Source organism: Monodelphis domestica, chromosome 5, assembly GCF_027887165.1.
Source record: "Monodelphis domestica isolate mMonDom1 chromosome 5, mMonDom1.pri, whole genome shotgun sequence".
NCBI lineage: Eukaryota > Metazoa > Chordata > Mammalia > Didelphimorphia > Didelphidae > Monodelphis > Monodelphis domestica.
The window spans coordinates 190828340-190842012 of NC_077231.1; the positions used below are offsets into that span (position 1 = coordinate 190828340).

A 13673-nucleotide genomic window follows, 5' to 3' on the forward strand; every position below is an offset into this window, starting at 1 on the left:
CTACCTTACATGTTATGTATCATGTTGTGTTATGAGGAAATGTTATGGGGAAATCATGTTGTGTACTCTAAAGAGGAAGAGATATGAGCCAGACCTATGATTTCCTTGGTGAAGGGAGCTTCAAAGGAAGAATTTCATCTACCAGTGAAGATCAATAACTTCTCTATAAGTTTAGAAAATTGTTCTAGTTACTGAGAAGTTAAGTGACTTACCAAGAGTCACTCAGACAGTATGTGTCCAAGATGGGGCTTAAATCTAATTTTACCTGTCTTCAAGCTAGCTCTCTATACACAAGGTCATGCTGCTTCTCTGGACTCTAAAATGTTTTGTAAATGTGAGTTCGTATTACTGTGCTGAGAGGCAAAGCCCATGTGCTGTCTTCCTGGAGTGTTTATCCTAGACAAATTGGATAGCTTGCCAAGACTCATCAAACCACTGATCACTACCTATTTCTGCCTGTTCATATGAGAAAGAATGATACAGTCAGAAGAAACCTGGAATGCATCTCTGAAGGCTTTGAAGTCTTGGGTCAGAAACTGAAGGACTTGAGGGAACAGCTGGTGTTTTCATCTCTTCTGTTTGAAGGTCACGGCTTTGTAAAAGAAAGGAGGATATGGAAAGTGAACAGCTGGCTGTATAGATGGTATTGAAGAGCTGGCTTTGGTTTCCTGGAGAATGGCTTACAATAACCAGAATAAAAAACGCTTGGCAAGGAATAGAATGCCTCCCAAAAAGACTGGAAGCAATGCATTTGGCAGGAGAGTTGTTAACCTTAATACAAGAGCTTTAAACTAAATTTGAGGGCAAAAAGAAATAAACTGTTCAGCTAAAACAACAAGAACAGGATTTTAGTTTGGAAAAACAGTATAGGTTAGAAAGAAGCAACATGGAAGCCCTAGAAAATGTCAGGTGAAAATAGCAGAAGCAAATTAGAAACAAAATTAATAGCCACAGATATGCTATTGCACCAAGTATATATATAAAGAAACAAAATGAACTTTTGTTGAGTTCAAAAAGAAAGAAAAATGAAATTTATATCCTTAAAAAATGTACTACATACCACCAAGGTAAACAGAGGATGTGGATGATATTTTTGTAACAGAGTTTTAAATCTGATCCCAAAGAGATATATAGTAATGGAATTATTTGAATATTTAAACATCTATTTGAAATCTTACTTTGCTTAAAAGCAAAATGGCTGATAAGTTTTTTTGTCTGCAAATGACAATTTATCTCTCAGAAACTGGGAGAAGTAATATGGCAGCTTGCCACTCTGGTCTTAATTCCTATGGAAAAATCTAATCATGCCAACCCTTTGTTGAACATATTTTCATGCTTCCCTACTACCTACCAAATAAGGACTTCAGCAAGGACTTCTATAATCTGACAGCTATACTTTCCTTAGATAGTATATTACATACTATAGAAGAGAGGACATGGTAGATAGGGTACTCTACTTAGAATCAGGATGACCTGAATTCACATCCTGCCTTATTAATATTATTATTAAAATATTTATTGACAAGTTAGTTAATCTCTCTATAGTTTACTTTCTTTTCTTATAAAATGAGAGTTAGACTAGACAGTCTCTAAGATTCTTACCAACTCCAAATCTATGATTGTTTTTCCAATTTTATCTCACACTTCTTACTTCCATATTTTCCATGTTTCAACAAAGCTAAGTGACTGTCAGTGTATTCACATTTATGAAGTACCTATTATGTACAAAGCACTGTGCTAGGGACTAGGCTTGCAAAGACAAAAATGAAACCATCCCTACCTTGCAAGAGCTTCTATTCTATTGAGGGAGACAATCTTAACACAAATAAACCCTATAAAAGAAATGCAAGGTAATTTGAAAACAGAGGCATAAGCAGCTGGCTTCGGAGGGGCATATGGAATAGGAATAGTTGAATAGTTATTCACAAAGTGACCCTTGAGCTAAGAACTGCTGGAAACTAAGGTTTAAAGAGAGAGAATTGGAAGGAGTAATTTGCGGGAACAGATCACAGTTTCATATTCAGAGTCACAAGTGACCTCAGAGGCTATCTAATCCAATTTCCTCATTGCATGAATGAGGAAACTAAGGCATAGAAAAGTGGAAAGAATGCTCAAATGTATACAGGTAGTAATATCAGATTTATAAGTGGAACCAGATTCTCTGTTATCTTTCCACTGAATCATATTGCTATGCAAAGTAATAAAGAGGAAAAATGGTATTTTATTTGTGAGGAAAAGCAAGAAGTTCGGTTTGCCTGGATTGAGTAGTAAATGAAAGGGAGTATTGCATAAGGAACCTGGAGAGGCACTTTGGAGTAGGTTACTAAGGACTTTCAATGCCAAACAAAAGATTGTGGCTTTGGTCCAGGAAGAGATAAGGAGCTACTGAAGTTTATGGAGCCAAGGGAATGATCAGATCTGTGCTTTTAGGGAGCTCATTTTGGCAGCCCTATGGAGGATGGGTTGGAAAAGGGAAAGTACTGTGACTGGGAGACCAATAAGGAGGCTATTTCAATATTCCAGGCAATAGGTCTTTATATCCATAATGATTAATATAGAGTCCGGAAAAAGGTTTGATGATTGATTAAACTATGTCAGTAGCCCTACAAATAAAGAGAAGGGAATAGATTAAAAAGATGTTTTGGAAGCAGAAAAAGCAACACTTGATTAGATCAGGAAGTGAGGGAGAGTGAAAAGTGGATGATGACTCCAGGGTTGCAAATCTGAGAGATTAAAAAGATCATGGGGTCTTTGATAGAAAAAAGAAAGCTGAGATGTAGAGTAGTTTCAGTGCAAAAATCATGGGTTCTATTGTTGAAATATCAAATATAAAGTCTATAGGATATCCAGTTTTAAATGGTGAATAGGAGATTGATGAAAGAAAAGGCTAGGTCTATATCTATCTGGGGGTCATTTGCATAGAGATGATAATTTAATTCATGGAAACTGATGGGGTCACTGAGAGAGTATGAAGTGAAAGAAGTGCCAAGGAAAATGATAACCATGTTGGTTTAATAAGTTCTTAATAGTTGGTTTTTGTTCATTTAAAAAAATAAAGTATGGGGTATCATAAATTTCCTGGACTTGGAAGGAGTGGCATATAGGCAGCAGGAGAATCAAGAGAAAAAAAACTGTTACAAAAACCCAGAGAGAAGAGACTTTGGAGGGGAAAAGTGGGTAATTGTCTCATGCTGCAAAGAAATCAAAAAAGATGCAAACTAAAACTAGAGTGGGGAAATGGGTGGAGAAATATTGATTTTAATAATGAAATTATAACACAACAGGAGTTAAATTTACTTTTGAATTTAGGTCAATGTGGATCAAGAGAATGAGAGATTTCTTTTTAATGAAATTTAGTATAGGTCCTGCATTCATCAAGTTAACTTTAGAGTCATGGGGCCACAGGTTTAGGACTGGAATGGACCTTAAAAGGCATCTAGTCCAACTTCCTTATTTTACAGAAGAAAAATACTGATCCTCAGAGAGGTTAAATTATTTGCCCAACATATCAGATGTTGGATTTGAACCCAGGTTTTCCTGACTCCAAATCTAGTACCCTAGGAGGAGTGATACTTCTCTCCAACTTTTCCCTAATATTTAGCAGTAAATACTCTCTGTATGGTTGGTTATGTGGTGGACCTTACCACCAAACTACTAAAAATTGAAAGGAGAGGCCAATCTATGCTTTATGTATCTAAGTGGAATTTACTGGAAGATATAGCCCAGATGGCCATGACCCAATATGATGGGGGATACTGAAATGCACCTGCCCCTGCCATATCCTACTGAGCTTTTGTGATAGATCTTCATGTCTAATCAGCTTCTACATCCAGAGAACACAGAAAGTAATGAATCTTCTGAAGGACTCTTTTGTGACAACACTGTACAAAAGCCATATGATGTGCTATGTTTGTTCTTTGTTCAATATGATGCTAGTTTGTTCTTTGTGTAGCAAAATAATCTTGTTTTGTTTTTGACATAATTATCAGAAAAGTCTGATTTTGATCTTAGAGTGACTGTCAATAATCTTTAGAAATGAAAAATAGCAAAGTTATCTGAAGTCATTCTAAGATCATAACTGCATGTTCTTTCAATCACTGAAGGTGTAATTCTCTAAGTATACAGTTCTGCACCCTTTTCAAAAAGGGAAATAAATTCAGTTCCAAAACAAAGGAAAAACTGGACAGTGATTCCCAAAGATTCTAGAATAAACTAAATAGGTGTTCAACAAGCATCTAGAAAGGATTCTCTAGAAGCATATTATAATAAACTAATTTAATTTCATTTTTGATAGTACTGGATTGCTAGGCAAAGGGAATGTCACACATAGTCATGTTAATTCCAGCAAGACTTCTGATGGACTTTCAAATGGTGCAGAATAAATGGATTATTGAGCAAAGTGAATCTGACTAAACAAACAGACCCTAAAAGTATTGATTAATGGATTGATTGGGAGGGACATCTCTAGTAGAATACTATAGCCCTGTGCTCATCAAAGTTTTTATTAGACATTTGGATGAATACATAAAAGTCATCCTTATTGAATTTGCAAATGATACAAAGGTAAGAAAGTTAGCTAAAACACTAGATGACAGACTTAATTCAAAAACTATCTCAAGCCAAAATTCTGAGCTGAAACATACAAGATGAAATTTAATAGCAATAAATTTAAAGGTTCAAGAAAATCAGTCATACCAGTCCAGAATATGGAGACCTGGCTGGCTGACTTGACAGCCATTCATGTGAAAAAAACAAAACAAAACAAATGGGGTTTTAATTTATTATAAACATAATATAAGCCAACACTATGACTTAACCTCCCTCCCCCCACCACCAAAAAGAGAGCCCAATGCATTAGTAGAAATTCACTTTGCAGATTACAGGAGGTAATATAACCACTGCACTCTGCACTGGTCTGACCACATCTGAAGTATTGTGTTTAATTCTGGGCACCACATTTACTTATGAAAGTCTTTGATCAACTACAGTATATCCAGAAGAGGATAACCAGAATGGCAAAGAATCGGGAAATCACATCCCAAGAGGACTGACTGAGGAAACTAAAGGATGTTCAGGAATATTTGAAAAAACCATGGAGGACATGATGGTCATCTTCATATTTCATGGACTCTGAAGTTGAATAGAATGTATTATAATAAAGGAATCATAGAATGATAAGTGGATAGTCTTCCGGTGTACTAAGTTGCTGCAGAGGTCCAAAGAAGGGTAATATGAGAAGTCACAAAGAAGCAAACTGAGGTCAATATGAAGAACTTTCTATTAGAGCTACCATAAGAGAACAATGGAGTAGAAGTAAACGGTTTTGAATGCTACAAGTATTCAAATATAGAATCTTCTGTCAAAGATGTTGCCAAAAAAAAAAAAGAAGAAGATGCTTGGCCTGGATGTGGACTTGAACTAGATGAACACATAAAGCCCCTTCTAATTCAAAATGTTATGCTTTTATGATTTTAACATTGAATATACAAACATACACATAGACAAACTTTAGCAAAAATGAAAGTAGAGTAATTTTTTAAATTTACATTTACCAAACTACTCTTACAGACAATTGGCTTATAGCTTGTATTGAGAAGCTGATGTTTGCAGATAAGTGCATGAACAAATGGAAAGAAACATCTTTCCATTCAAATCCATTAAATGGGTTGGTTAAGACTTCAAACAATCAAAACAAACAAGAAGGAACGAGTTCTACTGATTCCTTCTACCTTTCTAATACATCAAAGCCAATTTTTCACCACTTAAATATCATTAGTAAAAAAGATTTAATTGACTTCTTTATTGTGCTCATCATAATCATTGTGCTGATCAGAAATGTAAGCTCCTTCAGGGCAGGAACTATTTGAAATTGAGGTGAGGGAAAGGATATCCCTATATTTGAATCTCCAACTACATAGTACCTCATATCATCCAGAGGTTTTATAAATGCTTTCTGATTGAATTAAGTTGGAATTCATCTTAATTACTAATAGATGTTTGAATCATTTTTATAGATTTGAATATATTCAATATTCATTAACTGATTTGTGTTAGGATTTTTGTGTATATGCTAATTTATAGATATGGAAATATAGCAATAGAAATGTGTGTGGATGTCATATATCTGTATATACACATAATATATGAATATACATATATACTCATATAAATGTATGTATAGATATAGGCATACTGTATGTGTATGTATCTTTAGGGCATAGTGGGGTCCAGACTTGGGATTTCATGAATGCAAAGAAATTCCAACATGGGATACAATGGATGATGGTATGACAATCAGCAATTTGCCTGTAACTTAAGAGTTTTAGAGTTAGAAAATATTTAAAATCTCATAGCTAGTATTCAGTTCAATTTAGTGCAGGATGCATTTATGAGATGCCTACTATGTGCTGGATGTTGTGCTCAGAGCAGGAAATACAAAGACAAAAACCAAATAATTATGAAAGGGGGGTGAGAAGGGAAAGTACTCTTGACCTGAAGGGACAGGCTGTGCAAAGGCACAGGACAGACTGTAGAGTATAAGGAAAATGAAATAAATCAAGTTGGCCTGTATTTAGAGTGTATCGAGGAGGATAGTATATAATTAGCCTGGAAACTTAGTTTAGAACCAAAGGGCTTTAAAGACCAAGTAGAAGAGTTTTTGATCCTGGAGACACCAGGTAGCAATGAAGCTCCTAGAGTATTCTGGTCAGATGTGGTTTTGGTAATTATCTCCAATAAGAAGCAAAGAGTGATGAGGCTTGAATTAGGGTATTCCCAAAAGCAAGGCTGACCCTCAATCATTCTTCCTCCAAGGCTGACTCCCTCTACTTTGCATTGCTTCTCTTGCATACACATATACCTTTATCATATATCATACCTATGCACATAAATATATATACTTGACTATAGGGAAAATATCATTGTAATTACTTAGCTAAAGTGGAATTTTATCTTGGGAAACATCACTCCAACTCTCATTACCACTTAGCAGAAGTTGAAAATGAAACTCTGCTCAAACTGTGTATATGTATGTCATTAGCAAGAATCCAATACAAAAAAAAATGTGGAAAGGGTCTATAATACCTCTACCCTTTTCCTCTAATTTCTTAGATAGTTTCGTATTCAGTTTGGAAATCTCATTTCATGGTTGAGGTGTGACAAAGGCTAAATTCAGTTAAATGGTAAAATTATTTACCGATATCAGAATACTAGAGTTGTGGTAATGTCAGCTCGTATTCAAATACTTTGCATTATATAGAATGACTTTTTATATGAACAGAGATTCAAAAAAGTACTTGGTATTTCCGATTATTCAACATAGAAAATTTATTGTAACCAGATCAACATGGCCAACGGTTACTGTGGACCATATGCTAGAACATGGAAACAGCTGTGATATACAGAACTTTCTTTGTAATGGGATTTTGGCTTTATCTTTAAACTTGGTGATAACTGTACACAGAATATGCTTCAAGGTACATTATATGCATTTAATTCTACTCATCTGCCAAATTATATACTCCCCAAATCTCTCCCATCTCACATTAACTGTGAAAAATATGTGTATATAATGTATATAATGTGTGTCTGTATGTATATATTTATATTACTATGCCATGGTATATGTACATCACCTAGAGCAAAGCCAGTTTTTTTACCCTCCCTTTACAGATAACATTTATTACAAAATGGAGTGGCAAGACTTAGAAATATCTATTTGGAGATGAAGATAACCTTATTATTAAGATCAATCTTTAACCCCTAGTGATAGATGCAAATAACCAATTAGCCATTTCAGACTACCTTAGTTAAGTTAGTACTAATGGGGGGAGGAAGAAATTGACATCATTAATGATTAAATAAAAGTAATAATTGTATTTATCTGTAAAGAACACATGCCTACTTTTTAATTCACTTTGCAATGGATTTTGATAATTATAATGACTCACAATTCCAATTACTTTAACATAGGATTGTGGTTTGAAGATTCACCCAGAGGAAACCTGTGGATTACAGCCATTGTCATCTGATTACATTGCAACCATCTCCCAGCCTGAATTAAAGATTTGTAAGTCGGGGGACATCAAAGGTGAGTTTTATCCTGCATATCATTCCTATTGAGAAAGAACATTTATATAAGTCAATATGTGGTTTTTTTATTGTCCAAGGACAGAAATCAAGCAATGTTTTTGCTTTTAGAAATCTCCAGTTTGAACTGTCATTCATTTAAGTTTTAATTTTTGTTTTAATAACTTTAAAACAATGCAAAGTCAATCATGTATTTATTGTTGTAGATATTCATGGCACATATTTTAAAGTGCTTTAATTAGAAATTAAATTGAATATACTTTCTTAATATGTTGAGATATTTTTAAGTCACCAAAGATTTCTCTGGAAATTTCGACCAGTTTAAAAATGTTCTACTGGTCATATGGACGTTTAAAAAGACTTACTTTTAATTGCAGGAACTTTGTGAATAACTTACAGTGAAAGGATTTGTACTTGCATGTCCCTCCAAAATGTTTACATGTTAGAAAGTACAATTGAAGTTCTCCAGTAAAAGGCAAGCAAGTTGTTGGGCTAATTTCAATCTGAGGGGTCAGGTACATGGGAGAAAGGTTAGATCCATGGTTACTGCTCTGCCCTCCTGACCCCTCATGCATCTCCTCTCATCCAAAAGATCTGAGAAAATACTCAGAAGTCAGTCTAGCCTTGGCATGAACTTCACACCACAGCTTGAACTTGAAACAATAAGTTTTTAAATGGGTAAGGCAAATTGCAATTTCTCATGCACAGTTTATAAATTGAACCATGCCAGCTACGTGCAGATTACCATTCACCAACATGTGTTCTAAATAATGAATTACAGTCATGACAAAGGAGGGAGAGATAGATGCAGTGTGCTGTATGATTTGTGATTCTCTGATCGGTGAGGTGTGCTCACACACACAGCCAAAGGAGACATTGATGTGTTCAGCTAAATGTTTTCATCAGATGGCAATTTATGACCCTCACAAAGCTATATAATTCCACTTTCGCTACTAAATCAAGGCAATAGTTCCTCCACCAAGACAATCTAAGTCACATTACAGGAATTCCTCGACCATCAGCTGGTCCTTCTGTCCATTTAAATTATAGTAGGTTTTCATCAAATATCCACAAAGCTATCATAGCATCTCTGCCTCATGGGGTAGGCTGCCTTATAACAGTCTTCTTGGTTCTTCAGTAACTAAACCCTTGTGAACTCCAAGATAGACCTAGATAATTCTGAATTCCACTCTGGCAAATGGTATGTTCATGTAGAGTAATACCATGATGCTATCCATTGATTCATTCAACAAACATTTATCGTGTGCAGAGGACTGTGTTAAACCCAGAGGATATACTACGATGAGCCCTCAAAGCACAAAAGCCAAGAGGAAAAGCGGGGCAAGAATTGGCAATGTTCACCAGAACATTAGGCTTCTGCCAGGGAAGAAAGGCTTCCCTGACACAAGAAACCCCTGTTGCCAAAGAGGGGAGATCAGGCTGAATGGAATCAGGAGGAAGCTTTTTCTGTTCTTAATCACACAGTTGATTCCAGAACCCTGGTGGAACTGTTGGTCAGTTCAAATTTGTTGGGGAGACATTTTTTTTTCCTATCACATTGCAAAGCCATTTGGTCCAACTGGTATCCATTGCCTTACTTTGCTATTGGTGCCATTGCCAAAATGTCATTTCATTTGCCATCAGCTAAACATGCTTTTGGGATAATTGGTGCTTTTCTCATGCTTAGTTCCTGATTGACCTTCAACATAGGATGTAATTAATTTTACAACCTTCTAAGACCAAAATGTGTTGCTTGATTAAATAATGAAAATTAACACACAATAGAACAAAGAAAAAAAATTTAAGGAATAATCCTTGTATGAGAATTTCCCCTTAACATAAGTTGTTCTGATTATGGTTATACAGAAGAGAAATATTTGGAAACATTTTATTTATTAAAAATGATTTTAACAGGGAAATGAAGTAAATTTAGAGTGCCTTCATTATAGAATGTAACACATTCTCCTCAATAGAAATTCAATATTATTTTATGTTTTCTACAAATTCAATGATATATCTTCTACCATTTTACATTTTATAATGACCAAAGGGTGAATTTCCCTTACAAGTTTTCCTAGGTTCGTTACCTTAAGCCAATATCTATCTAACCAGTTGAAACTTCACTTATTCTAAATATAAAGCAATAATTACAAATACCAGCACATCTCCCAAAATACAGTGGTAGTTTTAATTCTTCATAGTGTCACTTCCCAACACACATGTTGCCTTTTATTTTGGGAAACTCAGCTTTGTTTTACCCAATGATCAGATATTTAACACAGAATTTATATTTCTATTCTTTCACATACTGTTAAGAGCTGGTATCATTTATAATGACAAGGAACCCAAATCCTACAGATGTTATTCAGATGATTATTTCAAGGAGCATTACTAATTCACAATAATAAAAAGCATTATTACCAAATACAAAAATGCAAGAAGTTAGAGTGATTTAAAAATATATACTAGTATGAACTATTTGGGATAAGTTTTCAAAGAGATTCAACCAGGCCTCTTTTTAGTGTGCATGCAATTTTGTGCCCACAAACTAATTGCACTCATATTTGATTAATTGTGCATGCAACTGGCCGCTTGTTTCTTCAGCCTGAGGGGCAAATGGCCAGTGAGGCCCTCTGTTTGCATGCACAATGTGCGGCTGCCTACAGAGTTAGTGTATGTGAGTTTGTAAGACAGGAGAGACCACCTAATAGAAACCTGATCCTTTGTTCCTTGAGAAATATTATCCTGCTCTACAAAATCTATCTCATTAGCAGGAGCACATTTGTCCCCCATTATAGAAAGATCTTGTTAAAAAAAAAAAGAAAATTATCAAGCATTCTCACAAACAGGCTGTGTCAACATGTAAATTGAACTGACCAAATTCATTGGTTTTGGGGTTTTTTTTTTTAGGTTGAAGTCATTGGAATAACTGCTCTCAATTATATGCATTGTTTTGACATTTGACATAGTCTCTAGATCACTAAGAGACACATGGGGAAAGGGAACAAACAATTTATTATAACAGATCCCATCTCTCTAGTCACACCATTCACTAAAAGGTACAGAAATACAATATTCTTCCACTGTGTATTAGCTGTTGATTGGTTTGGGGCTGGGTCTCTCATTTCCTTAGTGTAGTGAACTCCTTAATGAAGAATTTTCCTCTGTCAATATAGATGGCAACTACTGTGCAACTTGTATTTGAGGAAAATGATGGGTTAAGTGACACGTCCATGGTCACAAAGATAGTCTATTTAAAAGGCTAAACTTTTTTTTTAATCTTTACCTTCCATTTTAGAATCAATACTGTGTATTGATTCCAGGGTAGAAGGGTGGTAAGAGCTAGGCAATGGGGATTAAGTGACTTGCCCAGAGTTACACAGTTAGGAAGTGTATGAGACAAGATCTGAACCCAGGACCTCCCATCTGTAGTCTAGCTCTCAATCCCCTGAGCTACCCAGATGCTACCTCAAAGAATAAACTTGAATCCAAAGATTCCATATTCTGTGGCTAGATCTCTCTCCTCTATACCATACCACTTTGCCTTAAAAAATGTTGGTTTTTAATTACTCCCCCAAAAGCACTGGACTCTAAAGAAAAATACAGCCTTGATGGTCCTTCTCCCCAAAGGAGTTTCTTCCCCATATTTTAGTATTATTGTACAGTTTCCTTGAGAAATATAATTTTGGAAGAAACTGAGTCTTTAAACACACAGATTATTAGTGATGCATAAAACAAGGTGATTGTTGCTTACCAGAGTTATTTGCCATTGTCATTACAGATACAATTTGTATTGATGCAACAGAAAAGGGACCCCAAGTTGATGAGGTCTTCTAGTCACTCCTGCTTGCTTATGATAATATGCTGCTTGCTTTAAGCCTAATGCATTATAGGAATTCCTTAATAAGATAGATTTCTTCTCAAAAGAGACTATTCTAACAATTTATTCAGGAAAAATGAAATAAACTGCCTATGATTCAGACTATAACAGGAGACTGGAAAGCTGGTACACTGAGTTAATTCATTAGTACACATCTGGGATAGGCACTTCAGATGGACAATGAGGTGAACCCAGAATTGAAAAGGAAGAAGGAAAGCTAATTTTCATTGGCCAAATGTGTTGTACTTTTATTTATTTATTTTTTAACTAAGAACAGTGTTTTATTTCAACAAAAATAATAAAATAAACCAAACCTAGAAACAAGTAAGTAAAACACAGGAAAATGGTGGAATGATGCAGAAAACAAACATTAGAATTAAAGTTCACCCCTCATCGCCTATGTGATCATGTACAAGTGACTTAAACTATTGCTGTCTGTTTCTTTTTTTCTTAATTAACCTCATCATTTTTATTTATTTATTTTTATTTTAAAAATATTTTTCCATGTTAACATGATTCATTTTCTTTCCCTCCTGTCTTCCCTCCCTCCCTCCCAGAGCTGACAAGCAATTCCACTGGGTTGTACAAATATTATCACTTGATATCTATTTCCATAATATTCATTTTTGTAATAATCTTTTAAAGCCAAATTCCCAAATCACATACCCATATACCCACATATGTGATAACATGTCATATGTTATTCTTTTGCATTTCTACTCCCACAGTTCTTTCTCTGCATGTGGATAGCATTCTTTCCCATAAGTCCTGCAGAATTGTCCTGGATCATTGCATTGCTGCTAGTAGCAAAGTCCATTACATTGGATTGTTCCACAATGTTTTACTTTCTGTGTACAATGTTCTCTTAGTTCTACTCATTCCACTTTGCATCAGTTCATTGAGATTCTCCCAGTTCATACAGAAATACTCCAGATCATCATTCTTTAAAACACCATAGTATTTCATCACCATCACATACCACAATTTGTTTAGCCATTCCCTAATCGAGGGACACCCCCTTGTTTTCTAATTTTTGCCTCCACAAAGAGTAAGGCTATGAATATTTTTGTACAGATATTTTTCCTTATCATCTCTTTCACTGTGAGAGTGAAAAAGATGAAGAGTCTTGGAATGTTTGGAGAGCTGGATGAGCAACAGGGACAGACAGCTGGAGTTGAAGCAAAGGAACCTGGGAAAGGACTCGGAGAAGAGGGGGGCTCAGGACCTACCGAAAGCCAGCCCAAGGGATTACCCTGGAAACTTCTTCTTAAACCCTGGTGTTGCCTGAAGCCCTTTGCCAAGAATAAAGGAGAGAGATTCTAGTCCCTTCTGACCTGAGGGGTTAAGGACTTGGACAGCCTCCAAGCCAGACCCCAGAAGATCTTTGCTCCGCCTTGCCTTACTTCTATTCCTGTCATACTTTAATACCATAGTTTAGGTTAAGATAACAATTAGGGGAAGGGAAGGTGAATTTCTGTTTTGGCCTTTTGAGTCAGCCAGGGAGAAGGACCTTTGGGGTTAGGAATTTACACCTCATACCCCTTTACCCAATCCCCACCTTCTGCCACCCTATCACCCTTTATTGTTGGCAAAGGCCATCAGGCAACACCAGGGTTTAAGATGAAGTTTCCAGAGTGATCCCTTGGGCTGACTTTCTGTCAGTCCGGAGCGAGCAAGAGTTCCTACCTTCAACCAGAGATCCCAG

At 35.7% G+C, this 13673-nt stretch overlaps 1 protein-coding gene across 4 annotated transcripts in view; it reads left to right on the plus strand.

Annotated features, from left to right (window-relative positions):
* The window catches only part of CPED1 (cadherin like and PC-esterase domain containing 1), a 417420-nt gene that overhangs the window by 356044 nt on the left and 47703 nt on the right, over positions 1-13673 (plus strand). For all 4 annotated transcript variants that reach the window (XR_008912281.1, XR_008912282.1, XM_056799629.1 and 1 more), the window contains one exon: positions 7972-8089. Coding sequence is in view for 2 of the 4 variants with exons in the window: in XM_056799629.1 (XP_056655607.1) it covers positions 7972-8089 (118 nt within the window). In the remaining 2 variants the exon portion in view is untranslated. The remainder of the gene's footprint in view (positions 1-7971; positions 8090-13673) is intronic.